Source organism: Centroberyx affinis, unplaced genomic scaffold (assembly GCF_046629955.1).
Source record: "Centroberyx affinis isolate AG114_WGS23_722 - 3 ecotype Tasmania unplaced genomic scaffold, CSIRO-AGI_Caff_v1 ptg000729l_1, whole genome shotgun sequence".
Taxonomy (NCBI): Eukaryota; Metazoa; Chordata; class Actinopteri; order Beryciformes; family Berycidae; genus Centroberyx; species Centroberyx affinis.
Window position 1 is genome coordinate 127,674 of NW_027279344.1, and position 27,538 is coordinate 155,211.

The 27,538-nt window shown below is 43.2% G+C and overlaps 1 protein-coding gene across 4 annotated transcripts in view; it reads left to right on the top strand.

Annotated features, from left to right (window-relative positions):
- The window catches only part of chchd3a (coiled-coil-helix-coiled-coil-helix domain containing 3a), an 83,083-nt gene that overhangs the window by 19,648 nt on the left and 35,897 nt on the right, over nucleotides 1-27,538 (top strand). For all 4 annotated transcript variants that reach the window (XM_071519740.1, XM_071519742.1, XM_071519744.1 and 1 more), the window contains one exon: nucleotides 8,459-8,639. In XM_071519740.1, the coding sequence (XP_071375841.1) occupies nucleotides 8,459-8,639 (181 nt within the window). The remainder of the gene's footprint in view (nucleotides 1-8,458; nucleotides 8,640-27,538) is intronic.

The following is a 27,538-nucleotide window of genomic DNA, read 5'->3' on the forward strand; positions in this document are numbered from 1 at the left end:
CCGCCCTACTACCTGACAAACTTTATATTCCAATAAACTGGCCCTATACCACCAGCCTGTTCAACTGAGCCCAGCTGAATCAAACAGGAGGGAGGCTTTCCTTTGTTTTCAGTTGATGTCACAACTACCATCTGTGGTCATTCAGCAGTGGCACTAGCTATTTGGTCCAATTTATTTGGGAATACAAAATGGTGTGAGTGAAAACAGCCCACCATCTTGGACTTGTCTGCTTTCATGGTCCTTACTGTAACAATGTAAAAGACAATGTTTCAGGTTGGTGTATGAAATCAGAATGCACCACAGGTAGTTTTATCTAAGAAATCTGATTGGTCAGACGTGTTTGAACTGTGCTGATACTTCCTAGGGAGCTAATCATCAATCTTTGTTTTCGCCTGTTTTATATTATGATGTACTGTATGTATATGTTTTTGAAGAAAACTTCTCAGTCAATACATCATCATCAGGGTTGGGTCATACACCGACTGCAAATCAGTTTTATTGGCCAAATAGGTTTGCACATACAAGGAATTCGACTTGAGGGTATTGCTCACGTAGGTCACATTCAACACAACACAACTGATTGCACTGATGGGAAGCTGTGGAAGTCAGTAACAGAATATATATACAGATCCACAGAATATTGCACTAAGTTCTGTTTTGAACAAAAAAAGAAAAAAGCTTTACACATGTGTTGAAATGTTATGAAGAGAGTATAAATATATATAAGTGTATAACTATGTCTCTTTACAGCCAGAACAGAGTAGAGTGGCGCTGGTACCAGCACTACAGTGCTGTTGTCTGTTGTGGTGCATTAGGATTGGTCGGCATTGCTTTGCTCCTCCTATTTTGCTTTGTAAACCAGTGATATGCTGGGATGCCTTTTTGTACATTTTCAAACTGGTCATGAGGCTGCTGGTTGGGGGCTGTTGGACATGGATTTCCCTGTGCCTTATCAAAGTACTGTTTAGGCTGAGCCACTGCTCACTGTACCTGTAAATTGTCTCAACGCTTTCAACCCTACCCTGACACACCACCACCCTTCAGGACTGCAAAGCTCTTACACTCCATTTTTCATCCTAACCATCACGGTCAGTACAGTAGATGACTGTTTTTTTTTTTTTGCCATTATTGAATTTTTCTATTCATTTGTATTTATTGGGAGAAAAAGGTGCCTGGTGCTATCTTTTAATTGAAATAGATGGGAGGCACAGAAGGCCGTTTTTTTCTCAGCTGGGCTGTCAAAAGGTAATTGAATTGCGATGGTATTTCGCGTTCCCACAGCGCGGGGAGAAAACTCCACAGATTTTTTGGTTATTGAAGGTGAACAGCACAGTGACTGTAGCCTTGGCTGCAGTGGAAGAATTGTCGCTTGGAGACTGCTTTGCTTTTGCAGCAAAATTGGAGTAAGTGTTGTTGTTTTTGTGTATGTGTGTGTTAGTTTGTGTGTGTATCAAAGCTCAGCTAGCCAGTTCACACCATGCCTCACCAGTTTTAGAGCTCTGTGGTGAAACCGCTGCACAGCTTGAACACAGGACAGTGGAAGAACACATGGACCACACTGCCACTGGTCACAGGGAAAGAGGCCTTTGAGCAAGACACTGAATCCCTACCTGCTCACTCATTGTAAGTCACTTTGGATAAGAGTGTCAGCTTTTATCAGACTATAAAACAAAGATCCATTAAACCTATAGATTGACAATTTTCATTAACGAACCCTATAGCTAAGTACTCTAAATTTCCCTTTTCCCATTGCTTGCTTCTTAACTTGGCTCTATCTACAACTTAAAACTCAGCCAGTTACACTCTCACCCTCTCGTACCGTAGACCACAGTACACATCATTTCTGATTGGTTAAGGTGACTATAGATCAGTAGTTCTTTGGCTGTGCACGCTGTCTTGAACTTTTTTTTTTTTTTTACCAAGTACCCACTACCATTTTGGAGAAAATAATGTTGAAAAAGAACATGAATAATTTATGAATGTGATTCGGCAGTGGGATAAGAGCACTGGATTAAAAGGTGGTACAAACACAGAGGAAACTGCCAAAATAAGCATCAAAATAATGTCTCCTTAAAGGACGTTAGACCTCCATGAGCCACCAGAACAGCCTCAGTTTGCCTCGGTGTAAATTCAAATTATTTCCACACTTTGTATAAATCTTCCTAAGTACGCCTCGCGGTGTTCGCTGTGTAGGGACATGTGCCCCCGTTTGAGAAACAGTGCTATTTGGATTAGGCAATATTTCTACTGTTTAGCTATAGGGCCATAAATGAACTCCAGGGACCTGGCTTTGCATGTTTTGCTCCTTTAGGAGTCAAGTAAGGGCTCTGTGAGGAGTTCTCATTTGGGTGCAGCCCGAACTCATTTGTAGTGAGGAGCGGCTGCAGGGAGCAGATTTGCCTCTGCTGCTTCTCTGTGAGGCATCGGAGCAGAACGACTGCAGAGAAAAGGATGAGAGAAAGAGGGATGAGAGAGAGAAAAAAAGAGGAGAGAACTCTTACACCTTCCTCCCTCTCCTCCCTCTTCCTGACTCATCCTCTGTCACCATTCAATCTCTGTCTGTCTTTCAGTTTTTCCTCCTCCCAGTCTTTCTACCTTGCCTTCTCTCCCCATCTCTTGGTTTCTCTGTCTCCACCCTCTCTTTCTCTGTTTCTCCTTATCTCCTATTTTTCTCTCTTTCCCCTCTCCCTTTGTCTCTGTACTTCTTAATCTCTTCTCCCTTTTTACAATTTTCTTCTCTCTCTCCCATCTCACCTCCCCATTTCTCTCCCCATTCCCTTGTCTCTCTGTTTCTCCATGTCTTCTCCCTGCCTTCCTCCTCTTTCCTTCTTCCACTCTCTTTCTCCATCTCTCCTCCCTCTTTGCTCCTCTTCCCCTTCTCTGTTACTCTCTCACACATCTGCCCCATCAGTATTCTGTCAGTCTCCAGGTGTTAGCCGCTAGCATGTGGTGTGTTGCGGTCCCTCACGTATGTGTTCCTGAAGGAAGTAGCTCAGAGAGGATTACATTCGGAGGGGAGGGGGGGCTTCTTTCAATGGGACACCTGAGAACTCGCCAGGGGGCCTTTTAGATGGGCCTCTAGGATGTGTGCTGCTGTTTGGAGTTAGGTGTTAGTGTGTGCCTGTGCATGTGTCCCAGTGCACGTGTCCCTGTGTGAGTGTACCTAGTGTGTGTGTGTGGAGGGAGTGGGGGAAGTGGCACGTGTGTTCGAGTGTCCAACTCTGGCACTTAAAGGTTAGCCGCTGTTGTGAAACTTTTGCCCATTATTTCAGCATGTAGTCAAACAGCTTGTGTTGGCTTGTGCGGTATAATTGCATGTCAGACTTTTGAGTGAGAACACTGACCTTCTCCCAGAGCCTCTGTCTTCCCTCCCTCCTTTAACCAACCCGCCTGTTGAATTCTTTATTGCTCCCGGATCAGACTGATACAGACAGATAGTCTGGCCTACAGATTTTCACATAGTTTGTTTTTATCCTTTACCTCATCCTCATATCCCCCTCTTTATTTTCACACACTGTCTCACACACACACACACACACACACAAACTGTCCTACTCTGTTTAAGAACTTCAGGTTGTTATTGTTCTAAAACAAAAAGTTTCCCTATCCAACCTAATTTAGCCAGGATTGTGTCTAGAGAATCTAAGGGATGTGATTCTCCCTTGGCAACATGTCTGAATCAGCAACACTGCTTCTCTCTGATCAACTCTTCTCACGCACACACACACGCACGCACGCACACACACACACACACACACACACACACACACACACACACACACACACACACACACACACATACACAGACACACACACGCACACATACACACAGAGCAACCTTAATACCCTCAGGCTCCTACACTGAGATCATTTCACACTCCATACGTTTCTCTTTGTTGCTTTTGTTTCTGGGGATGAGTGTGTGTGTAGGTAGCTGTAGGTGTGTGTGTGTGTGTGTGTGTGTGTGTGTGTGTATGGGTGGGTGTAGGATCTCTTTGCTACTTGCACAAATCAATGTAATTGCCAACACTGCACTTTCTGTCAAATGATGGTCCTTGCCTTTCCTAATCCTGGTCATCTGATTGTAAATGAGTTCCCACCTTTAGTAAACAAGGTCACTTCAGATGTAAGAATAACAGCGAATGAAGGAAACTGTATGAGATACATTGTCTCGTGACTGAAACTACAGAATTTCTCAGTTTATTACCTTTTCCCCTGCAGCCTGCTGTTGACCGATTCAGTAGAGCAGTTATGGTTATTGACTTTGTCCACTCTCCTAGCAAATCTGCTATCTATGGTAGTTATATTAACCAAGCCAGCCTAATACAGAGCAGATTGAATCAGTTTGAGAGAGTTCAGCACAAATACAAAGTAATTTCCTATATTGTCCCAATGGTTATGGTCCATAAAACTGGCAGCCTCCTGAATATCCTCCCGGCCTCCCAACATATTCAGCAGTACAACGCAGAAACAACATTTGCTCTGGCTCTTTCTGTCAGTTTGAAATGGTTGGATGTTGATGTGTGGATGACATTAAATCAGGAGGCTGTGATCTTTATGTACCAGGTCTGATGATTGTAGCGACAAAAAGCGCAGCACGAGACTGAAAATGACATCCACTTTTGACAGCATGCCACTGACGAGGGTTGGTCATAGTGCACCGCCCCTAGAGCATTCCTGTTCTCATTTCATAGTTGTTGGAACTGTAGAGGATGAGGACAAAATGGCTTTTACATCCACTCAGCAGTGTGAGGACGCTTATAAACGAATCTTCTCGCTATACTACCCTGAATCTCCCGTATCCCCTATTTCCACTCCCTCCCGGCATTCCATAGCACCCACAGTCAGGTGGGGTGTATGTATGTGTGTGTGTATGTGTGAGTGCATGTGTGTCAGGGGGAGGGCATGGCTCCATAAAATATTCATAGCCAGCATTCAGCGACATTATTCCTAACATCAATATTGCATGGGGCCTTTAAACGCCTTTGTTCCGAGGCACTTGGGCCGAGCCTGCGCTGTTATGCAAGTCTGTCAGAATCCATTCTGCCAGGCAGACTGCATCGAGACACAAGGCTTGGCCAGATGACAGGTAGACAACAGGAAGCATTAATGAATGAAGGGTTTAAGTTGGGGCTGAGGGGAGAGGCGGAGATGGAAGGAAAGAGATGGAGAGATAAAAGGGGAAAATGTGGGAGACATAAGTTTGGAATTTCCTTTGTTTTGATGTTTGCAGGAGGAGGGTAATGTGTTTCAAATGGCTCCCGGTGGAATACTAGGTGATGACTGCTTAATGTATTTGAATTGGCTCCTGCGATATTGACCTTAGCGCAGCATTTTTGACCGTGGCTGCATTTATCTTAGTTATTGGAAAGTGTGCACGCCCACAAACACACATGCACACATGCTGCATGCCCGGCCCTAACTTTAATAGGCACTTGACCCCAAACTGCAGTATTTCAGCCACACTGCCTGTAAAGCTTTCATATAAACTGCCACAGGCCTAATCTCTCTGTCAACTTTTAAAATAGTGTCCTAAAGTAACTGAAGCATTCCCTAGTACTTTTTGTTCAAGGTTATTGGCTAAAAAAGAGTGCAGAGAGTTGCTTTTCTAGAAAGGCTGACGCACAGACCTACACACTTAGACTCCTCCCCACTTCAAATTAATGATACCTCGATGGCTCTCTCTTGCACACTCGCTTCTTTCTCTCTTGCTCTCTTTCCATTTTTCTGTTTTCAAAGCTCGATCCACTGAGCCATCAAAACACAGGTTGCTAGGCCAAGATTATCCTCTCTCTCTATCCAGTGCTGGGGCAAACATCATCCACTTATCCGCCAAAGAGATGATACTTTTTTCTTTCCCCTACATAGGTGCTCTCTCTTTCTCTCACTCCATCTGTCTCAACCGCTCTCTACCTCTACCACCCCGCCACCCCCCTTTTCCTGCCCAATGCCAATCTTCTACAGTCGAATGAAAAATGCTTCCAATATCCCAGGGACAGGGCAACAATGACCAGAAAGCAATAGAGGTGAGGCAGACAGATAGCATCCAGCTAGTGATAGCAGTCTTTGCTTGGGTTAGCACTTGTGGGGTAGCAAGTTGAAAGAGTTTTCTGCTAGGCTGTGTATTTTCTTGGCCTCCTTTCTTCTCATTGTTGTGGTTGTGAATCTCTGTCCGATGTTGGTGCTTGTCTAGCTTGGTTTCAATGAATTAGGCCTTCACATTTTCAGCTTCACTTGTAACCACTTATAGTTAACAAGCAAGCACGAGTGAAAATCAGAATGAGCAATTCACGGGGCTAGATCCAGGCTGGGTTTTCCACAATTTTCCCTTCAAAGCTAATGGTCGTTTCTGCTTGCTGTCCCTCCTATACTGTCCCTTCCCTGCCATAGTCGCAGCAGCAGCCATAGCTTCTTGAGCAAAGGGAGCTTAGGTGCATTAGCAGTACAGGCAGGGAGGCATGGATTGTGGGGAAATGGTGAATGTAAGAGGCCATTAGGAGGCTCCCTGTGTGTGTGTGTGTGTGTGTGTGCGTGTGTGTGTGCGTGCGTGCGTGTGCATGTGTGTGCGTGTGTGTGTGTGAGTCAGAGCCCAGTGATGGATGGAGTGTGCTGACGTGTGCAGCCCAGTGGACTGTGAGACTGGACATGGCTGGTCTCTCTCTCCGTCTCCCTCCATCTCTTTCTCTCACTCTTTCCTTCTCTCCCTCTTTGCTTCACTTCCTCAGGGCCAAACAACATGTCATGTCGCCACTGCTCACTCTCTCTCTCTCTCCCTCTCTCTCTTTCCCTGTTTCTCTCTCTGCTTGCCCTCTTTCTCTGCTCTCTCTCTTCCTGTTTCTCTTTCCCTCTCTCTCTCTCTCTCTCTCTCTCTGCTCTCTGACATTCAGCGGTGTTGCAGGCCAAACAGCAGCTTTTAGACATGGGCCATATTTTTATCAGACCGGTGGCTACCTACTAAAGGCCAGTCATGGATTTGGTGGTCAGTTAGAATGGTCTGTCCATCATGTGAGTCAATATTGTCATGTAATCTCAAGCTGTATGTGAAGAAACAATCTCAAATGTATTATAATTTTATAATTTATACAACATTTTGGCTATATTCACAGATAATTTTGAACAGATGAATAAGATCAGTGTAATATTTCGGGAATTTTGTTAATCCATAATAATAATAACTAAATCATGTTACTTTATTGTTTTTGATCACAACAAATCTATAGACTTTTACACCTCAAAATCCATGTAAAACTTAAGTTATATAACACAGCGTCAGACTTTGTATCATGACAATGAAGAGTACAACAAAGCCATTAGTGGCGCAACAGTGTTTCAGCTGTGCGCGGCCATATTACATATAACAGATTGGACCTCTGACAACTGATGGATCACAGATGGCTCATTTGAATGTACAGGAATTCAGTATTGACACTGCTGAACCATTTACATACTTGGACGTCTTCTCATCCGTAGCATACATCCCAAACACCAGTCAACATTCACAATCACTGAGTCAACCCGTTACTCTTCAAGACTATCTTAGGCGTTTTTGTAGGCAGAAGTTTATTAAGCTCTTAACTGTCTTTATTCCCTCTGTCAACATTCGCTTAGTCTCACTCAGTCTGTTCTGTGTTTATTTTACCTTTCCACCACTGTTTGATTCCTAACAGAGCAAGACTTTCAGGGTTTCAGGGACGTTCCTCCTCTTCTCCAATCAAGCCCACCGTCGCTGAGCAGGGAGTGTGTTGCTAAGCAACTATGAGAACCCAGTGACAGGGTTCAAACGGTGGTCGTGTGTCTGCAGAGAGAGTGCTGCCACTGTCTGTATCACTGTTTCAATGGCTGAATTATTCTACTTTTTGGGAAAAGTTATATTATAGCCAAATATCCATCTATTATAAGTTATTTGGGAAAGAATCTGAGTCGGTTTGAGATGCTGGACAGCTGTCAACTGACTGGTGCATCAGATTTTTTGACACTTGAGCCGTCAGATTCAACCTTGGACTTTTTTTTAAATGCTGATTGACATTAACTCCTCAATGTTGCCCCCTCTCTGCAAGCTGTGGAACAGCAAGAACAGCATGACATGTTACTGTACATTGTGTATGGGTGAATCTGACTTGAAGTCCATCTTTGCTGCATCTGTGCTTCATAAGCACTATCACCACATTGACCAGTAGTACATTAGTCCTGAACCATGTGGTACATAGTTGTAGTAATGAGATGCACAAAATAAATTGGAGTAGTTGAAGAACCTGCATTCCTGAAGCTGAAATGTGTCATTGTCTGTGAAATCTGAAGTTACACTGGGTTGTGCTGGCACTGTAAGTAATGCGAGTAATGCAAACACCACTACTGCTGTATCATCGAATAGAATTTTGAAATGGCAAAGATATGTAGGAACCCTGTTAGATGTGCTGTAATTAACTCCAGTGAAATGTGTGTTGTTGCTGCTCCCCAGGCTGGAGGAGGAGAAGGCCCATGCGTCAGCGCTGGCTCAGGCCGAGGCCCAGTCACGGGTCCAGGATGAGGTGTCCAGGATCCTGACGGTGGAGCGGGCCGTGGCCCAGGAGGGTCTCCAGCACGCCATCATGAGGGAGAGGGTCACCGCCGAGGACGAGAGGCTCCGCGCTCAGCTCTACGTAAGTCAGTCCAGAAACAGTGTAGAAGTGTGGTTTAGCATCTCTTTTAGCATCAGCATTTATTCACATAAATATGCACTAAGGTAGTTGAACATATCTGTCTCAACTGACTACAGCGAACACGAATACGAAGACAAGTCACATTTTATGTTCACATACATGTACTCTTGTTCATACACACACACACACACATACACACACACACACACACACACACACACACACACACAAGTGAACCTATTTGCTGGATTCGACAGGTCGTGCCTGGCACAGTGACAAATGTCAGGGGTGCGAGTGTGTGAGCATAGCCGTGAGCACCAATCCATAGAACTGTCTGCACTGTGTGACCACCACCACCCCCACACACACACACTTCTACACACACACACACACACACACACACACACACAGCCCCTCTCTGGTATCAGCCAGTTTTCTTTTTGACTCCCAGGCCTCTGGAATGAGCCGTCACCACGACAACAACACAGCGAGGAGAACATAGGAGCCCAGGGGGGTCTGGGCTATTAAACACACACACACACACACACACACACACACTCACACACACACACACAAACACACACAGTAAATTTAGCCAATTATTTTCAACATTATTTCTAGATTGTAACTATTGCTACAAGCTACAAACTTGGAGGACAATTTCAGTTAGTTGTGAAAAACATACTGTAAGTAAACGCAGTTTTGCTGTGTCCATATCCTGTAGTTCGATTTTTGTGTCCTCTTCCATATCTCTGCCTGTTCATCCTGCTCTATTACTGAAAGCTACCTTCATTTTGAGCGGCCTGTGACTTTATTTCCTGTAAATTGCCCTTGTAAACATTGTCAGACGAGCGTTCCTCACCACACACATACACACAAGCAGCGTAATGTTTTCAAAAAGAAAACACATTTTCCCTGGAGTGCGGCTGCTGTTTACAAACCTATGCTATTGATTATATAGCTCATTTCACACGCTCATCGGCGTAATAGAAAAATGAATCATTTCGTTGAGAGAGAGAAAGAGAGGAGGGTTGACGTGATTCCACGCCGCAGGACAAGTGTATCAGGGATCCCTCATTTGGAACGGCGATCAAATCAAAAGGACAAAAAAAAAAATAAGACGGCGAGAGAGAGAGAGAGAGAGGGAGGGAGGGAGACACATGACGTGATGTGTTTTTCCCTTCAGCAGCTGTGAAGAAAGCCGTTTCAGTCCTGGGTTTTCTGTAATTTAATTTCTGTTGCTTTTGAGAGGGAGGGAGGCAGGGAGAATGAGATGAGAGGAGAATGAGGAAAGAAGGGGAGAGGAGAGGAGAGGGGGAAGGACAGGAGCGTAACACCTGCCTTGTATCTGTACAGTATGAAGCAGAATAGTGGGTGGCGGTTTTTACTGAAGACCCTCTGTGTCTGTGTGTGTACGGTGTGCATGTGCAAGTCTTTGAGTGCATGTTCCTGAAGTACTAACTTAAGGCTGAGCACTTAAGAGAACTTTCTCCTCCTAATATGCCATGAAGCTCATGCTTGTAACCCCAAGGCTAACCTAGGGCCATTAGCAGCCTTTGAAACTACCGATAGCAAGCACTACAGCGGCTATGCATTCATTACACAGAGAATGAGCATGCACACATGTACACACACACACACACTTATATTTTGCTCTCATCTATACAGTCTTCTTTGTCTCACTCTGTCTGTAAAAGTAACTCAGTGCACATTTTCTGTATCAATCCAGTTGATAGTTTCTCGCCTCCCTCTCTAGTCTCTCTCTACTTCCTTTAAAGCACACATACTGCAGCAAAAGAATCATTGTCAGAGGGTCTTACTGCTTTAAAATGGAGTGTGTGTCTGTGTGTGTGTGTCTGTGTGATAATTTCCTCTGTTTGAGCATTCTTTTGGAGTGCTGGAGTTTTAATAGAATCCGACGGGTTATCAGTGGAGGCGCAGCGCTACTCGCAGTACTCGTGTAATTGTCAAGTCTGTCAGACACTTTCATACAGCCACTGTTCTTTTCAACTGGAAATGGACTTTTCCTTTTTAAAAGACAGCCTCTCGCCCAAGACTTCCCCCACCCATTGTCATTTCTCTCTGTGTTTGCCAAACTCCGGGATCACAGTACCCTACCCGAAGTGAGTAAGGCAGTTTCTCCTGCCTTACTCACCTGCAGTTTCTGTCTGTTTCTGTTTCTGTGTCTCTCTCTGTGACCGTATCTTCCTTTGTCTTCCCTTCTATGTCTTAGCGTGAGACTAATATGTGAACATATAGACTGCAGTAATGAGGTTTTTTTTTGTTTTTGGCTCATTTGCACATGGGGTGCGTGATCGCTTTTTAACTACCTCTCTCATCAAGCACATATCACCCGGGCATAGGCTACGCAACAAATTACATTTACATTGTTGTAAAGCACATAAGCATCAGTAATTGGAAGGTGAAATAGGTTTGGATTGCTGGGTATAAGTCGATAAGTAGTTGGAGAATGAGCTCAGGGGAGAGGTTGTGGTTTGCTGTACTAAGCACACAATCTAGTGGCTGATAGAGCTTTCAGAGGTGATTTGCCCGGTCCTTTGTCCTAGTGAGCCCTGGACTTGTTAACACCTCGTGTATTATCATATATATGTCCTTTAGCCATTGATCAGCACAGAAGATTAAATGGACTTCTTTGTATTCTGACTGATTCAGTCTTTGTTCTTGCTTTTATTCACTATTCACCCTGCCGGCATAGTCCCAATATACACATTAGTAAAAGCAAAACGTCAGACTCTACCCTATTGCTGAAGCAATTAATAACTCTGAGATGCCGTTTGGGAAACCCTGTGACATGATGGTTATCCTCTGTCTGGTTCGATGGCCTCACACACTTCGGCTTAACCGTGGAGTCTGTTGTTTTTTTTATTTTATAGGGGTTTCTAGTTGGCACACTGCATACAATATCCATCTGAACAAGTCATTAATCTAGGATGGGGTCCCAAAATCGCATTTTAATTTTTTTCTTAAAGCAAGTGAAACAATATGCCAATGGGGTGAGATACTTTAGATTGAATTATCAGATAATTTAGTTGAATTATCTCACTGCACTGGCAGAAAGTGAGATGCTAAGACTGAATATGAGACTAAATGGCTTGTTAATGACATTTTTTGCAGTGCTGTGGAGAGTGACAGAAATGTTGGGAGATGGTAGACTACATAAGCCACACTCGAACCCCTGGTCACATGGCATGCGTCTTAGCTCACTGAGCTACCAGAATGCATCAAACTGTGGAGTGCTGTTGTTGAAATGTGAGCAATATGAAGGGCCTACTCACTGAGACTCCAAATTCAGGAGGAAACGGTTGAAGGAGAACGCTGCTCAGTTGAAGAATTCATATTGATATTCATATTACTTTGTTCTCTCAAGTCATTTCTCAAGTGTCAAAAGACATTTTGACTTTTTTATGTGATTTTGAAATGAGATTCTTAAACTTGTGTACATGAAAAACTCTCTCCCACTTCCTGAATCCAGAGAGTTAAGACTCAATCTTGTGATGTCATCAGGTATAAATTTGAGCTGCTCAATAGACAATGAATGGGACACTGATATTGTTGAACATTTCAGTTTCTATACCATAGAGATTTATTGTATATTAGTGCTGTCATATATTAATCATAATATAACCTTGCCCCTCGGTAATGCCTGTGGCTTCTTTCCCAGTCAGCATGTTTTCCCATGGGCCTTGAAAATTCTGATTTGAGAAAAATAAAATTTGGCCTTAAAAGTGGTTGAAAATTAATCAATGGCCTTGAAAGTATTTCTTTATTAAACTGTACTGCCCAAAGTCATCAGTATGCCCAGCTCTCTGGACCTCTCTCTGTCTTAAGATCAACATTTCCTAAAAAAAAACCCTATGATGGATATTTGCTTTGATATAGCAGCAGTTCTGAAATGAATTATTTCTTGCCTTGACAAGATCATGAGTAAAAGATTAGGCCTGTATGATGTCTAATTTAGATCAGTGTCATGTCTTACCCCAAAACATGTCAATTTTGACTACTTAAGTTTCACCAAACAAGACCTTGAAAGTCATTGAAAAGTCGTTGAATTTGATGCCCAAGTGATGTAAGAGCCCTGTCCCAGTCACATTTACCATCTTTACTAATTTATTCTCTACAGAGCAGCGCATTATACATCACACTTTTCACATCACACTTTTGTTCGTTCTCTGGTTTCTGGTTCTTTGGAGAGAGTTGTTCATGTTAACAAATATGGATTAGACTGTCCTACAGCATAGGAATAATCTATAGGAATTTGTAAAACAACTGGGTTTCTTTGAGGAATGAAAGAGAAAGCAGAATATACCAAGAGAAAGAAAAGAAAGAATAAAAAATAGAAGAGCTAGAGTCAGGTCATTCTCAGTCAAGGTAGGAAATGGATTTGCCTCCAAATTTAAAAGCTGGAAATGTTTTGCCATTAAGTATCTAGTGATTAAAGTAATTAGTGAGAATTTCAGCCCTATTTGTTGTATTGACCATTTCGTTTTACTTTTCAAATTGTTTGACTTGAGCGTGAATTGACCACAACCTTGCTCTCCACATCCGCCGCTACCACAGAAAAGCTTGTCTGCGGCCACGCTAGTTGTGTTCTTTATCCAGCGCAATATTGATTTGCCCCCCTCATCAAGATGCAGGTCACGGTGGGCAGCAGGACCCCATACATCCCCTCCTGTACATCACACACAATGGGAGAGATGCTGTGAGCGCTAATGCCTCCCCATGCTCACCTATAATGGCCATAGCCGCCGCAGCCTTAGCCGCACCAATTACAGCGACACCCATCCGGGAGAATTGCCCCGAGACGAGGGGTCACACGCATTATGGCTGTAATTTCTCTAAAGGTTATTTTTAGTGTTATGGCAGAGACGGTATTGAGAATGAGAATTGTGTGTGTTTGTGTTTCATTGTTGACATACAGTAAGTGCCACATGAGCCTGGATAGCAGGGGCTGATAGTTGTTCTGTTCAGTGCAGTTCTTACTTATATCCATACTTAGGTATCATTTTTTGGAAGGGCCTGAACCTTGCTGTCTCTCTCTACACTATCTACTAAAAGAACTGGTTGTACTTGTCATGTCAATATGGTTTTTGAGATCAAGTCATTAGGAATCACTAGGGTTTTTTGAGTATAGGACACCACATTATTGAACATCTGCATAAATGTAGAATAATGATAACAGTCATAATAATAATAATAATACGACAAATACTATTATATATTTTATGTCTGTCGGCAAGCATCCACCCTACTGAAGTTTCTTTGAGCAAGACACTGACCCCCTCCCAGCACCAGGAGTATCTGTTCTGTATCTGATCCTGCTGTCTGTCTCCCTAGAGAGGGACAAGTGAACAGAGAATTTCCCTACCGGGATCAATAAAGTATCACATTAATTGTATAGCATACAGTAGCATTTTATAAACGTGTACCAAGTGATTATAATGAATAAAAGACAATAACATATACGGTGAATGTCAGACATGAAAACAAAGTTAAAAAGGAATAAAATGGGCAAATAAAGCCTGTATATCAAAAAATTTTGCAGAAGTGATTTCAAAGACCCTGACTTAGACAGCCTAAGCTCCTCAGGTATTTCTTGTGGTTATGTAAATCTAGGTCCACATTACTTTTACCCCCCATCTCTTTACATTCATCTGTATGAACATGGTCGCTGCGTCGTGTCTGGAGCGTAGAATTCTTATCACAGTGTGAGTCTGCCAGCCGCTAAACTGAGCTGTGAGAATATTGAAGCAATGCAAGCGAAATCCAATATTTGTGTGTCTAAACCTGTCATTTAATGCATCCGGCATGATTTGATAAAAGTCGCAGTACTGTCAAGTGTAGCCGGGGTCCTGGATATTATATATATCTCTCTACCTCCCCGGTGTGAGCGCTTCTCCCTCAGGCCGATCCGCTACCAGTCACTCCCTTCACTGACAGTTTGACTGGCGGTAGGTAGCTAGCCAGCTAGTCTACCAGTAATTGAAACTTCACAGCGGCGCGGGCAGGGGTGTGTGTTGTTGTTGTCACTGTTGTTGGGTTCCTGGGGTTCTGTTGTCTGAGGGGAGCGTGTTCTGTGTCAACGCTCACACATGTCCTGCCACTCAGGGGGAACTGCAGTAACGGAGACGGGAACACAGGCGCACGCAAGAGGTTGGCGGTAGTTAGAAGCACTGTATTGCTGTATCTGAGATTTTGGAGACTCATATTTTAGGCTTGGCACATTGTTTGTATTCACCTTTTTGTGTGCTTTTGATTGTATACAGGAAGGATAGGAAATGAGGTAAGAAGTTGAATATAACTTTCAATGTTTAATTGAATGTTTGAAATTGAAATTTGACTTTTATTTTCCATAGTTTTTGGAGAAATGCATATGTTTCTTTTGAGATTTTTGGTATTTTGCTGACACTCTTATCCAGATCAGTGAAAAAGCTGAGAGAAAAGGCTCCTAGACCACTACTGTTACAAATAGCCAAGGGTCAAAGTCACACTGCCAAGATGAGACAAATTTCAGGCCTAATTGTCTGTTGTCATGTCTTCAACATGCTTGACAACCTATAATGAGACTGTATCTTCTCATCCAGTCATTCTGAGTACTTTCTAGATGTAGTCTAATTGAACGAGTAGACAGTGCGGTATGGAAGAGCTCTGAGTGGTGGCTTTTTATGGTCAAGACGGCCTCATCAAGGAGTTACTTAATGGAGTCATTACGCACAAATAAATCCTTAATTAGATAACAGGTCAATTAGCTCTTAATTACCCAGCAACATCAATTAGGAATGTGTTATTCCTTTTAGAGGATAAAAGCTTAAGGCAAACCAGAAAGATCAGTGTATAAATGAGGTCCAATACAAATGTAATCTTTTTTTTTGTATTGACAGATGAAGAGTTGAGAGAGAGAGAGAGAGTACTGGCATATGGCTTGAACAAGTCTTGTCATGCAACTCTCTCTTTCACAGCCTGCATCCATCGTCAGTCAGCGCATCTGTGTTGTTTTTTTTTTACTTTTTATTTATGAACATTTTTCACATTATAAGGACAGCAAGCAAAAAGCAAACAAGAAACAAAAAATAAAAAAGCAAACAAATATGAGGTCATGGGGTGATCAATAAATCAAGGCAAATTTGCCTAATTTAAAATAAAATATCACACATGATACATACAATAATTATGAAAGATCTGTCTCATTGGCTAAATAAACACACCATTTTTCCCACCGTTTTTCTCCCTGTTCTTTTTGGAGCCGTATGGAGTAGGTCATCTGTTCTAGAAGATGTAGGTGTTTAACAATATTGACAAAGAGACCAGCAGTAGGGCAGTTTTTCTGAAGCCAATATTTAGTAATGGCCTTTTTACTTGCTACCAGCAAGATCTTTAGGAGGTAGGTATCATCTTTTCTTAACCCGTCAGGGATATGTCCAAGATAGAGGGATGTGAATGTTGTACTGATACTAAAACCAAGGGTTTTTGAGATGATTGTTGCAAGCAAATCAAGTTTTTCCAACACAAGTCTCTCCAGGTCCAGGAGTTGGTGGAGGACGACTGTGTTTCCAGGCATTCAGCCACATGTCTTCAGTTATTTCAATGTCCAGCTCTTTTTCCCATGGTTGTTTCGCATAGTCTGTAGTGTCCTTATTCAGTGATGTGATGCCATTGTATAACTTGCTTATAAGAACTTTATTGCTTCCTGAGTTATAAGCATCAATAAATATATGAATAACAATTGGTGACTCTCTTTGATTAGAACCTTTTACCTTTTTACAAAAATAATCACAAAGCTGTAAATACCTCTAAAAGTCCTGCCCACCCAACCCATATGTCTGACATAGATTATCAAAACTATTAAGCTCCCTTTTTTTTTTTACAATCTTGCATATGGAAGTAATACCAGAATAGACCCATTGCCTATATCTGTGATTTTGCGATGCTGGCATAAAGTCAGGGCCGGCCATCTAAGCAGTTTAACCTCTCTTTGGAGTTGGAAACGTTTAACCACTTCCACCCATACTTTCAGTGAGAAATTCACCCATTGACTCACCGTCTGTAATATTTCCTTCTCCCTGCCAACACAGCCAAGCAATGACTGTATTGGTGTATCTTTTAAAGATAACTCCATAGTCTTCCATTTGGCTACATAAGATGGGTTACACCAGTCTACAAGAGGTCTCAACTGAGCTGATAAATAATAATCCCTTAAAGATGGGAGGGCCATACCCCCCCTCTCCTCCAGCAGCCGAAGGGTAGAGAATTTCACCCTTGGTCTCTTTTTATCCCAAATGAATCGTGAAATATGCTTATTCCATTTTCTAAATTGTTTCTGAGGGATTTCTACTTGAAGTGATAGGAAAAGATATAATAATCTGGGAAGAATGTTCATTTTAACTGATCTGATTCTGCTGCCATCATATATTTTTTTTGTTAATGCAATTGTAGTTAATATCAAATAACTGTGACAGATCTTTGGGCAAACTTACTCCCAGATACTTGATGTGGGATGAGTGCCAGTTGAAATTACACTTTGCAGTGAATTCTTGCGTGGGAGTGTAATTAAATGTCATAACCTGGGTTTTGTGTATGTTAAGGACATACCCTGAGCGCATCTGTGTTTTAATGAAATCATAGACTCCAGCCATCCCTTCTTTTGCTTTTCAACGACTTTGCTCCCCGCGGAGCCAAACTGGCCCAGTGGCCAATCAATCACCGGCCACAGCATTTCACCCAGACACAGGCCCCAACCCTGAGGCAGACATTTCAATCAAACCCAGAGTCATCAATCTTTTATGGCTCCAAACAGTGGCCTGGGCGGGGCCTGCTCTGCCTACCTGGCGGCAGTGATTTTGTTTACTGGTGACCATTGGTCCAAAACACTCCCTGCATTTTCATTATTTACATTTTCTGCCTTTAGCTGACACACACTGAAACTTTCCATGAGTGCAGCTGTAGATTAAGCTTTGATTCCTGTATCGCCAAAAATTACACGTAACCAAATCCAAGAGTGCAAGGTCAGGGTCTTGGTGCTCTTACAATATTCAGTATCCTTGTGACCATAGAACAATCGTGAGAAGAAAAGAGTGAAGTGCTTGGAAATGAATAAGATGACAGCTAAGGAGAGAGATAGAAGGGTTTTTTTGTCCCTAAAGCCTCTCTGAATATTAATTTATTTTAATTTTTTTAAAGGATAATAACTGAGAAGAACTGCTGAGTGGGACACGGATGGGGATCTTAACCATTTTAGCCTCTCTTACACAGCACTCCCATTCATTTATAAACAGATTACTATTCATCCTTTTTTCTTTCTGTGCTACTGATCAGATCCTTGTATGTGCTTAAGTAAGCATAAAATGGCTGTTAGTTTCCCACCTCACTATGGTGTCTCTTCTTAATCCTACAGTGTAACAGCGAAGAAAGGATTGTTCATATGGAGATGAGGCCCCGTGAAAATATAGTGCTGATATTTCCATTCAATTCAAAGGCTTTTCCCATTATCAACCTCAAAGTTGGTTATCATGCTTTTGTTGCTCCCTCTCTCTCTCTCTCTTTCTTTCACACACACACACACACACACACACACACACACACACACACACACACACACACACACACACACACCAGTCGCTAATGTGATCTTCCATGGGTTTTCCATCACCTCTGCTTTCACAGCAAGGGCTAATACGGCATGCTAGGGATGTTTGTTTATCCCCCACCAACCCCCCCCCCCAAACACACACACACACACACACAAACACACACACGCGCGCGCACACACACACACACACACACACACACACACACACACACATACACACACACTCAAAGTCCATCCTCTCAGAGCTTCTGGAGAAAATCAGTACCTACTCTTTCCTTAAACTGTGTTCTATTTGATGCATGGTCGACTTGAAAATGACTTTGGTTAAAGCTTAACATTTTTAAGGCAACAACCCTCCAGCCCCCCCTCCCCTCCAGCCCTCTGAAAAAGTGCAGTCTCCAGCAAATGTCCTGCTTCTTTGGTGAATCTTGTGTACTTCAAATGCGCACTGTTGCATTTTAGATACAGGCGACTGGGCCTGGCTGATAATGGGCCGACAATTTAATTTCCCAGGTATTAAAGGAGACTTGCTGGGTTTTGAATTGGTGCCCGTTGGTGGTATTTAAAAAAAATAAAAAATAAAAAAACAGCGCTCTTTTTCTCTCAACTTATTTTTTTTCTCTCCTCACCAGAGAGGGAAGGGAAGATGGGGGGAAAAAAGGTGCCTCATGTCTTAAAATGAGATAAAGCAAGGTAGTGGTACACTGTGATTTAAATACATTTCAAATTTGCTCAGCTCGCCTGGGACAGATTGCGTCCTATCTTTGAGTTCAATCCTGTGGGCTGTTGTATGGAGTAACCTTATCAGACTTAACATCTGGATTTAAGGGAACCGTCAGTCTTGTTTTATTATTATTATTAATTTTATAGATTATTTTTCATGTATTTCTGCTTTATTAGATAGTACACAGTGGAGAGAGAGGACAGATGGGAGAGGGAGAAAGGGGGGATGACGTGGCATAGATCATGGGTCGGATTCAAACCAATAACCATCATAAAAATTCTTGGATTTTGCACAGTACCAGAATATGCGACTAATATGTTTAGGTAGCGATCTCAAACACCTTTCCATCTTAGAAAACAAAATTGCAGCATCATGCAATTTGGAGTTTGCAGTAAAATAGGGATTTTGGCATTGCAATTGCATCGATTTATTATGCAGCTCTGTTCACCACCCAGGCCACTTTGACCACAGGGGTGCCCGGCCTTTTAGCTAAACTGCCTCTCACATCTGATGTCTGAAAAACCCTCATAAATCTGATTGTCTCCACTGCTGCACTGAGGGCATCACAAGGCAAATTCAGGTCAGTCAGTCAGGCATCATTTCACTCCTCCGTAACTGTGTGCCGTTTGATGCTTCATTACGTTTTACAGCACTTGAGAAAATCATTTTCTACAAGTAATGTCAGTTTATTGAGCAGTATCTACTTAATAAAATGAAGTAAAAGTGCTATCATTGTGAAAAGTTAAACTTAAGTATCAATCTTCACACCTTGGCTGCAATTTTTCACACAACTCCTACAAACTTCTTATTCAGAAAGAAATACTCTGTCTACTCTATCTTCGACTATTCATGTCAACATCTGAGGAAAAAATCTTCTTTGTGGTTGTTCGTTTGTTTTGAATGAATACTATTGGAGTATATGTATATCTGATCTACCAAAAGGCAGGACGTTTTTGTTAGACCCTCTCTGTCATGGATTAAGGCTGATATTTGCACTTTGAGAATGTGTTTTTAAATCATTTTTAGCTTGCTAACTCTAGCTTGCAAAACCACAAATGCGCCTTGGGAACAGAACAGAATTTGTACTTGTACTTAAAATCCAGGAGGAGACCACTGATTGTTCTTGGTCCATCAGTTAGCCCGTCTATCACACACAATATCTCGGACACCATTGATCGGATTTTGACAGAACTTAGGGAAACGATGTCTCTCACCGTTGTACTCTAGCATTTTTAAAATGGCATTGATTGGCCCAAAGGGGGGGCGCTACAGTTACAGGTCAAAACAACGTGACATTGATTTGCCCAGAGGGGGACTGCATCATTCTTTGGGAACATGTTTACTGTTGTCTTTTTTGTTAAAGTTTACATGGTCCCTTATATACTGGTTAAGTTAAACCCATTGAAAACCTATTACATAATTAAAAAAATGCCAAAGGGAACAGCAGATATTTTTTCCCCCCAGTTCCTGAAAAGTTGCCTCTTTGGAAGAGCAAGGCTTTCATCCATCACCCACACTCTTCTGTCTGGTGAATCTTGAAGGGCTGCATGTTCATGAGGTAGAGGCGTGTGTGTGTGCTTGTGTGCATGCATGTGTGCTTGCTTGTTGGACACAATAGAATTTTAAGTGTAGCTCTCTTGAGAATGCCCTGCATTGGTTTGATTAAATATATTTGTGTACTGTAAGAAGTCCACTTACATGAGCACGCATTCTGTCTGCAGCGGCTCGTTTCATTTCACAAACGATGCACACGGCTACCTCCATGTCTTTTTGTGTGTCCACTCTTTTTCCATCTTTTGTCCATCTCGCTCTTTCTTCTTTCTCTTTCTGTCTCTCTTCCTCTTTCTTTCTTCTCTCTCTCTCATGCTCTCATTTGCTCGCTCCCTCTTTTGCTCCTTCTCACTGTCATTCTGTCTCTCTGTTGCTCTGTTCTTCCTCTCTTGTGTTAGAGGGTGTCCACCCAACCGTCCTTTACATATTGGCCGTCATGCCCACTCCTCACCCCTGGCCAGGCTGTGGTGCCCACACACCGTGCCAGTGTTGGGGTTAGGCGGGAGGTCAGGCTCTAATTGGCCGGCCCTGTGGCTGGCACCCGGCACCAGGCCCTCACCCTGTCAGCTAATTGGCACCGCGAGCTGCCAGCACCGGGGCCAGGATAAGGCAGCGCTTCGATTGATGGATGGATGCAGGCATCGGGAAAGCTGCTTTCTGACAAGAGAGCTTGTAAAGTCAATTTACTGCCTCAAAAGCAATGGGCGGTGTATGTATGTGTGTGTACGCGTTCACCCCCCATTTATTCTGAAAAATTTTAAAAGCTGAATAGAATTACCACTGAAAAGAGGAGAGGGGGAAAAACAGGACTGGAATGTTGTATGGTTAAATGTTTCTTCCGCATTCTGAATAGTTTGATAATATTGTACATATACATAGATGTTTAATATTGGCTGCTCAAAATACTTTGTGTTTTGCTATGTCATGCCTCAGTGTGCCTCAGGAAACCGCATAGAAGCCTAACCAGTGCTGCAAATTGTTCATCGATATGACAGTCTGAGTCTACAGGATCCTACTGTGCTGTGTACTTTTTTCACGTCTGTCTGAACAATGAATACATTTGACTTTTGCAACCAGTAGCTAACTATTTAATAACATTTCTCACAATATGCATAACTGAAAATTTGTGAGGTTTTCAGCTGAGAGTGTGAAAAAAACGCAGCCTTTGAACTTTGACGCTTATCTCTGCAAAATGATCAAACAACTGAAATTATGGTTTCTTTCTGTCTAGGAAATCTGGAGGAGAGGTTACAGATCAAGGGAGAGTTAATATAATGATGATATTGGTTGATGTGATGACAAAATATCTCCATAATGGATTTACAAATATTTCCAAATTTATTCCAAATGCATGATGATGTATTGGCCCCCACATTTGTTCTTTTCCTCCTTAACTTTCACTTCACTTTTGTTGGTAACTGGGAAGTTAACACTCACTGCCACTTTGCTGCCAGTATTTTTTTCTCTCTCTCATTCTCTCGTTCACTCTCTTTTATTCTCTTTCTCTCACTCTGGCTGAGACTTAATTGGCCAGATATTGAGGCTGAAAGGTTAGGAAAGTGTCCTGATATAAGCATACTTTTATGTGTGTGTGTGTGTGTGTGTGTGTGTGTGTGTGTGTGTGTGTGTGTGTGTGTGTGTGTGTGTGTGTGTGTGTGTGTGTGTGTGTGTGTGTGTGTGTGTGTGTGTGTGTGTGTGTGTGTGTGTGTGTGTGTGTGTGTGTGTGTGTGTGTGTGTGTATGACTCTATAACTGTTGCACAGCACAGTAGATGCCTTGGATGTGCAATGTGACAGGTATTTTCTTTTGAGCTTGTTTCTTGCCTTTTTCTCTGTCTTTCTCTCTGTTTTCCCTCTTGGCTCTGACAGGAGAGTAGTATTAATGAGGTTCTATGGAAGTGAACAGTTGGCTTAACTAATGGTGCTAGGGGGAGAGAGGAGAGATTTTGATTGAACGAAGGGATGAATTGAAACATAAGGACGGAATGAGAAGGGGAGGGGAGTCAAGAAGGCTATGAACAAGCTGAAAACCTAGATGAGGTATAGAAGAAGTGGGGGAAGACAGAGAGAAAAAAGGATGGGGGAATAAATTGTGGCATGTGGAAAGAGCAGAGAAGAGAGATAGAGATATCGATTCAAAAAGCACTTTTCAAAACAAGGTTACAAAGTCCAATTAGGAAACAAACGAATCCAAAACAACACTTAACACTTAATTAGAAAAAAGATTAGTGTAAACTTTGAACAAAGATAAAGAACCCGAGAAGAATAGGTAAAGCATTGCACTGTTGTTAGACAAAAAACGTCTATCTGTCTGTTAGTGTGTGTGCGCGCGCGCGTGTGTGTGCGTGTGTGTCTGTGTGTGTGTGTGTGTGTGTGTGTGTGTGTGTGTGGTGGCAGCAGTGATGAGCAGTTAACAGTAGGTAAGGAGGGAGTGGAGGAATGAGGAGAAAGAGGCATGTATAGAGAGAGGCATATATTCTGCTGAAGAGGTCAGTGGATTGGAGGTGACCCTGAGCCGGCCGATGTGTGCTTGATGGACAGAAGCCAAAGGCGAACGGAGACCACCTCCCAGCTTCATCAGGCCTGGGCGGACCCCCCATTGCTGGAGGGAATGAATATGCATTAACGCACAACATGGGCACACACACATGTGCGTGCAGACACACACATGAACGTATGCACCGAGCCATATGTATGAAGGGATTCACTCACACACTCTGAACATACACACACACACACACAAGGACGCAGGGACTCGCTTACACACATTTAATACTGACCCAGGTATGCAGGGATTCGCTTCCACACACTCCCGACACACACACACACACACACACACACACACACACACACACACCTTAGGAGGTCAGACATATGGAGCTGGAGTCCATGAGGTCCAATGTCACCGGCACATCCTGAGGCCATCCCTTTTTTCCCCGTACGTCTTTCCCTGTCTCTGCCTATTGTCTTCCCCTCTACACTCCTTTCACCTTCTTTCTGGGTTGTTTCCCCCCCTTCCCTCTCCTCCACCAACTCTCTTTCCCTCTCTCTCTCTCATTCACTTTCCTCCCCAGGGACTTCTCTCGTCCAAAGGCAATGTGCCTCGCTCCTCTCTCAGGTCATTCGCTGTGTCCTTTGCAGTCAAGTGAAGGAATTTTCCACCTCTACTTTATGTGTCTGTCTGAATGCGTACTAGGCATTCTCCACACTTGTTTTCACCCGCCACCTTCGGGATGTGATCAGGAATACAAAAATAAGAGGAACCCAATAATCACCCATTAGAAAAGAATGGAGGTTGTATGTCCAAAATAAATCCTGAATCCTGAAAATATAACAACTGAAAATATACATCCCAGTTAGGGATATTACTGCTACTTTATGTGTCTCTCTCTCTGGGAGTATATCTTGTCTTCGTTAAGAGTATTTGAAAGATGGTTCCTCTTCTCTATGCATCTGCCTTGATGAATTACGTCTCCTACTGTACTGGTTTTCGTCCTCCATTATTTTCTCCCCATGCTGCCATTGTTCTTTGTTGGCCACACTCCTCCATCCATACCATATAGGAGTTTCTTCCTCTGCTTTGTATGCCTAACTCTGTCACTGTCTCTCTATCTGTACAAGCACCAGAATATCTTATCCCTCTTCCTTTCATCCTCCACTTTGTCCCCATGTTCCCATTGTTCTCTCGGCATGCCCCCTAATCCCATCTCTTGGCTGAGTCTTCCTCCGTGCGTGCCCCCCCGTGTCTAGGTAATGAACCCGCAGCTCCTCATCTGTCCTCCTCCTTCCCCTTGTGTGTTGGACATGACAGATGACTGGGGACCTCCAGAGGTTCTCTCCCCAGGGCTCTAGATAAAGGCAGCTCCCACCCCAAGATGATCAATCAATCAGTTTACACCGCGGGCGCCTGATCAGCCAATTAATCAATCTCTGAGCCAGCAGATGTTGTTGTTGTCCCTCAGAGAAGGAGCTGGCAGAAGAGCGGCGGTGCTGGTGTCTCCAACAAAGGCCGAGAGGCTTGGAGTGTCTGGGAGTAGAAAGGGAAGTGATTTTTCATGTTTTTACCAGGATTTCAGGCCATGTGAGCACACGACTCACCACTGGATTCTACTGGAGAATCCTTTTTTTCCTGACCTTTCCCATATTATTCCCTGCGTTTTTTTTTATCCTGAACACATCCCTACAGTAAAGCTGGTAATCTTTTCATCAGCTATGCCACTGTGAGCACACTCCTTTCGATAGAGAGTGAATTAAGATTATGTGGTTGCCTAACAATGGGTGTAAATGATTCCGCTTATGTTTGCAATATCTTAAAGAGATGGTAAATGTGTGGGTTGGTGTATTGATCTTTCATGTGTCAGGTACATACAGCAGACACTAATGGCCTTGGTGTCTCTCTCTCTTTCTCCCCCTCCCTCTCCTACCATCATCAAGGCCAGCTGGTTCAGATCAAGCCCTCTGTTGACCTCTGTTCACAGTCAATGAGCTACAGACTCCACAAGGACACTTCATATTAATGTGCCCTTAAACAACGAGTAGCTAACATACATATGCACACACACACACACACACAAACATTCACACACCCACACATACACCACCTACTCCCCTTGCCCCTTGGTCCCTGTCCTGGGCAGGTCAGCCCTCTGACCCAGCAGGTCGTCCTATCATTACTCACTGCCCTAAGAGATCCCATGGGACAGTCCCGCGGTCTGCAGCCTGTGGCTCTCATGTCTCTTTCTTCCAGTTCCAAGATGATGTTCAATGCCACATTCATTTGTGTGTAAAAGAGATGTAAACGAGTCAGTGACCAAAGTTGCCAAATGTATAGATGTGTGTATCTAAACAGTGTCACACCTGCATGAGTATTCTGGCACAGGGACTGATCATAAGGATTTCCTGATGGCCCGGGCCCACTAAGATGTTGCCTTGGGCTAGTGGATAGGTCAGCCGGTGGCCCAGTTTCTTTCTCACCCGGTGATAAATGTTACCTTTGCCCCTCTGCTATGCTATTGGCCCATCTCATTTTTTTTTGTCTTAAAATCAGATTGGACGTGTCGCCTCCTCAGTTAGTCAGAGACTTGCATGGAAGCTAAAATTACAGTACAAAGCGAAAAGAAAAAGGCTGTCTTTCAAAGTTTCCTTGGGTTGAAAATGCTGAATCAAACCCGTAATTTGTACCATATATTGTCAGTTTCCAAGTAAAGCAGATTGAGCTGGCTCATTTTTAAAAGCACTGACAGTTACAACAAACACAAACTTGATTCCTTGAGACGAGAGCCGACAGCACCTACAGTAGCCTGTATGTTGGCAAAGCGGCTAGCTGACAACTCCTCATCAGGTTTGATAAATGTATTGGCAAGATGAATGAATGGAGAGACTTGCTGGCCTTGTTGATTTCCCCTCTGGTTTTTGTTTAGTTTTTTCCATGTTGCTTCTGGTTACATTTACAGAAAAGCTTGTGTTTTTGTAACTGGTTAGTCTCCATGGGAGCTAGTAGGGCTATGGGCAGTTAATTGAGTAAGGGTTCACCTATGAATACGGGCCAACTTATGCTTTAGCAAATTTATTCACAATCAATCAATTATTTACTTTTTGTGTTTATTTTTAGTAATTTCAATAATTAAAAACGAATACATAGATTGTAATATCATACACATATTAGTAAAATACTCAGATTAGTTTAAACCGGTTAGTTTAATTTTTGCCTTCTAGGCCAGTGGTGCAAGTAGAACTCTTATCTCCTGGCCCGACCGGGAAAGTGGAAAAAAAATGTTAACGCTGAACCTGTTGTAGGAGTGTGAGGGATGAGAATGCACTTAGTTCCCAGGCCTGTGTGTGTGTGTGTGTGTGTGTGTGACTAGTGTGTTTGTCCTTTAGTGCGATCAGTCAAGGTTAAGCCCATTAACTGACCACAGTATATCTGACATCATTAAATCGCCTATAACCCTACCACCTCCCGTGGAGACTAATAGCCAGCCATGAACCTAACTGTTACTGCCTCTCAGTAAAACCCCATGATGCTAATTAACCAGCCAAAGTGAATGGTTTCCAATGGAGTTTTAGTGCTATTGCTACCAGGACCTATGTTTTATTAGTGACTCTAAGGGCAATGCGTAATACTGCTGCCAGTAAGGTCTGTGTTGGGTGATATCATTTTACACTCCATCACTTAGATTTGATCTGCCAATGATAGCTTTTAAAGATAGTGGTGGATAGCATTGTGTAATGGTTTTAGAGGCAGTTATAGGATGTACCAAGATAAGTGGGAGGATCGTGTGTGTGTGTGTGTGTGCTTGTCTGAAACAAAGTTTTGAGGTGTGTATGTGTGTCTGAGACAGAGAGTTTTGAGTCTCTGTGTGTGTTTGTCCGCGCTTGACTGTGTGCGCATGCTGTATAGAGACTGTGTGTATGGAAACTTTGTGTGAGTGTGTGGTTGAGGAAAGTGCGTGTGTGTTTGTTATCGAACCACCGCTTAAAATATTCTCCAATCTCCAGATTTGACATGACTCCCGACAGCTGTCAAAAAAAACCCAATCCCACTCCTCCCAACTATCTTGTCATCCATATTCCATCCACACATTGACCCGTCTCTCTCCCTCCCTCTCTCTATCCCTTTCATCTTCTCTACCCCTCACTCCCTCCCTCCCTCCCTCCCTCCCCTCCATCCATCTCTCACCTCCCACACGCCACCTACACCTCCGCCGTGCCAATTAACACCGGAGTACGGTCACATTGGCCCGACCTTTGACCCCCTCCCTGCCTGTCGGAGCACGGCGGACCCCAGGCCTGCGGCTTCAGTATTAGTTTGTCACAGGGCCCTGTCGCACAGCTCCGTGATAGATGGGCCCTGGCGAGCAGCTCTGACCCGCCGTGCTGCTGCAGTCACTGGGTTGGTGTGAGGGAGCATTGATTATGATGCTACTGGTGACAGGGTTGAATCAGGGCTGAGCTGATGGTGGCAGGGGGAAGACAAAAGAGACCGAGGTTATGGATGAGGTGCTGTTAGTTAATGTGATGAG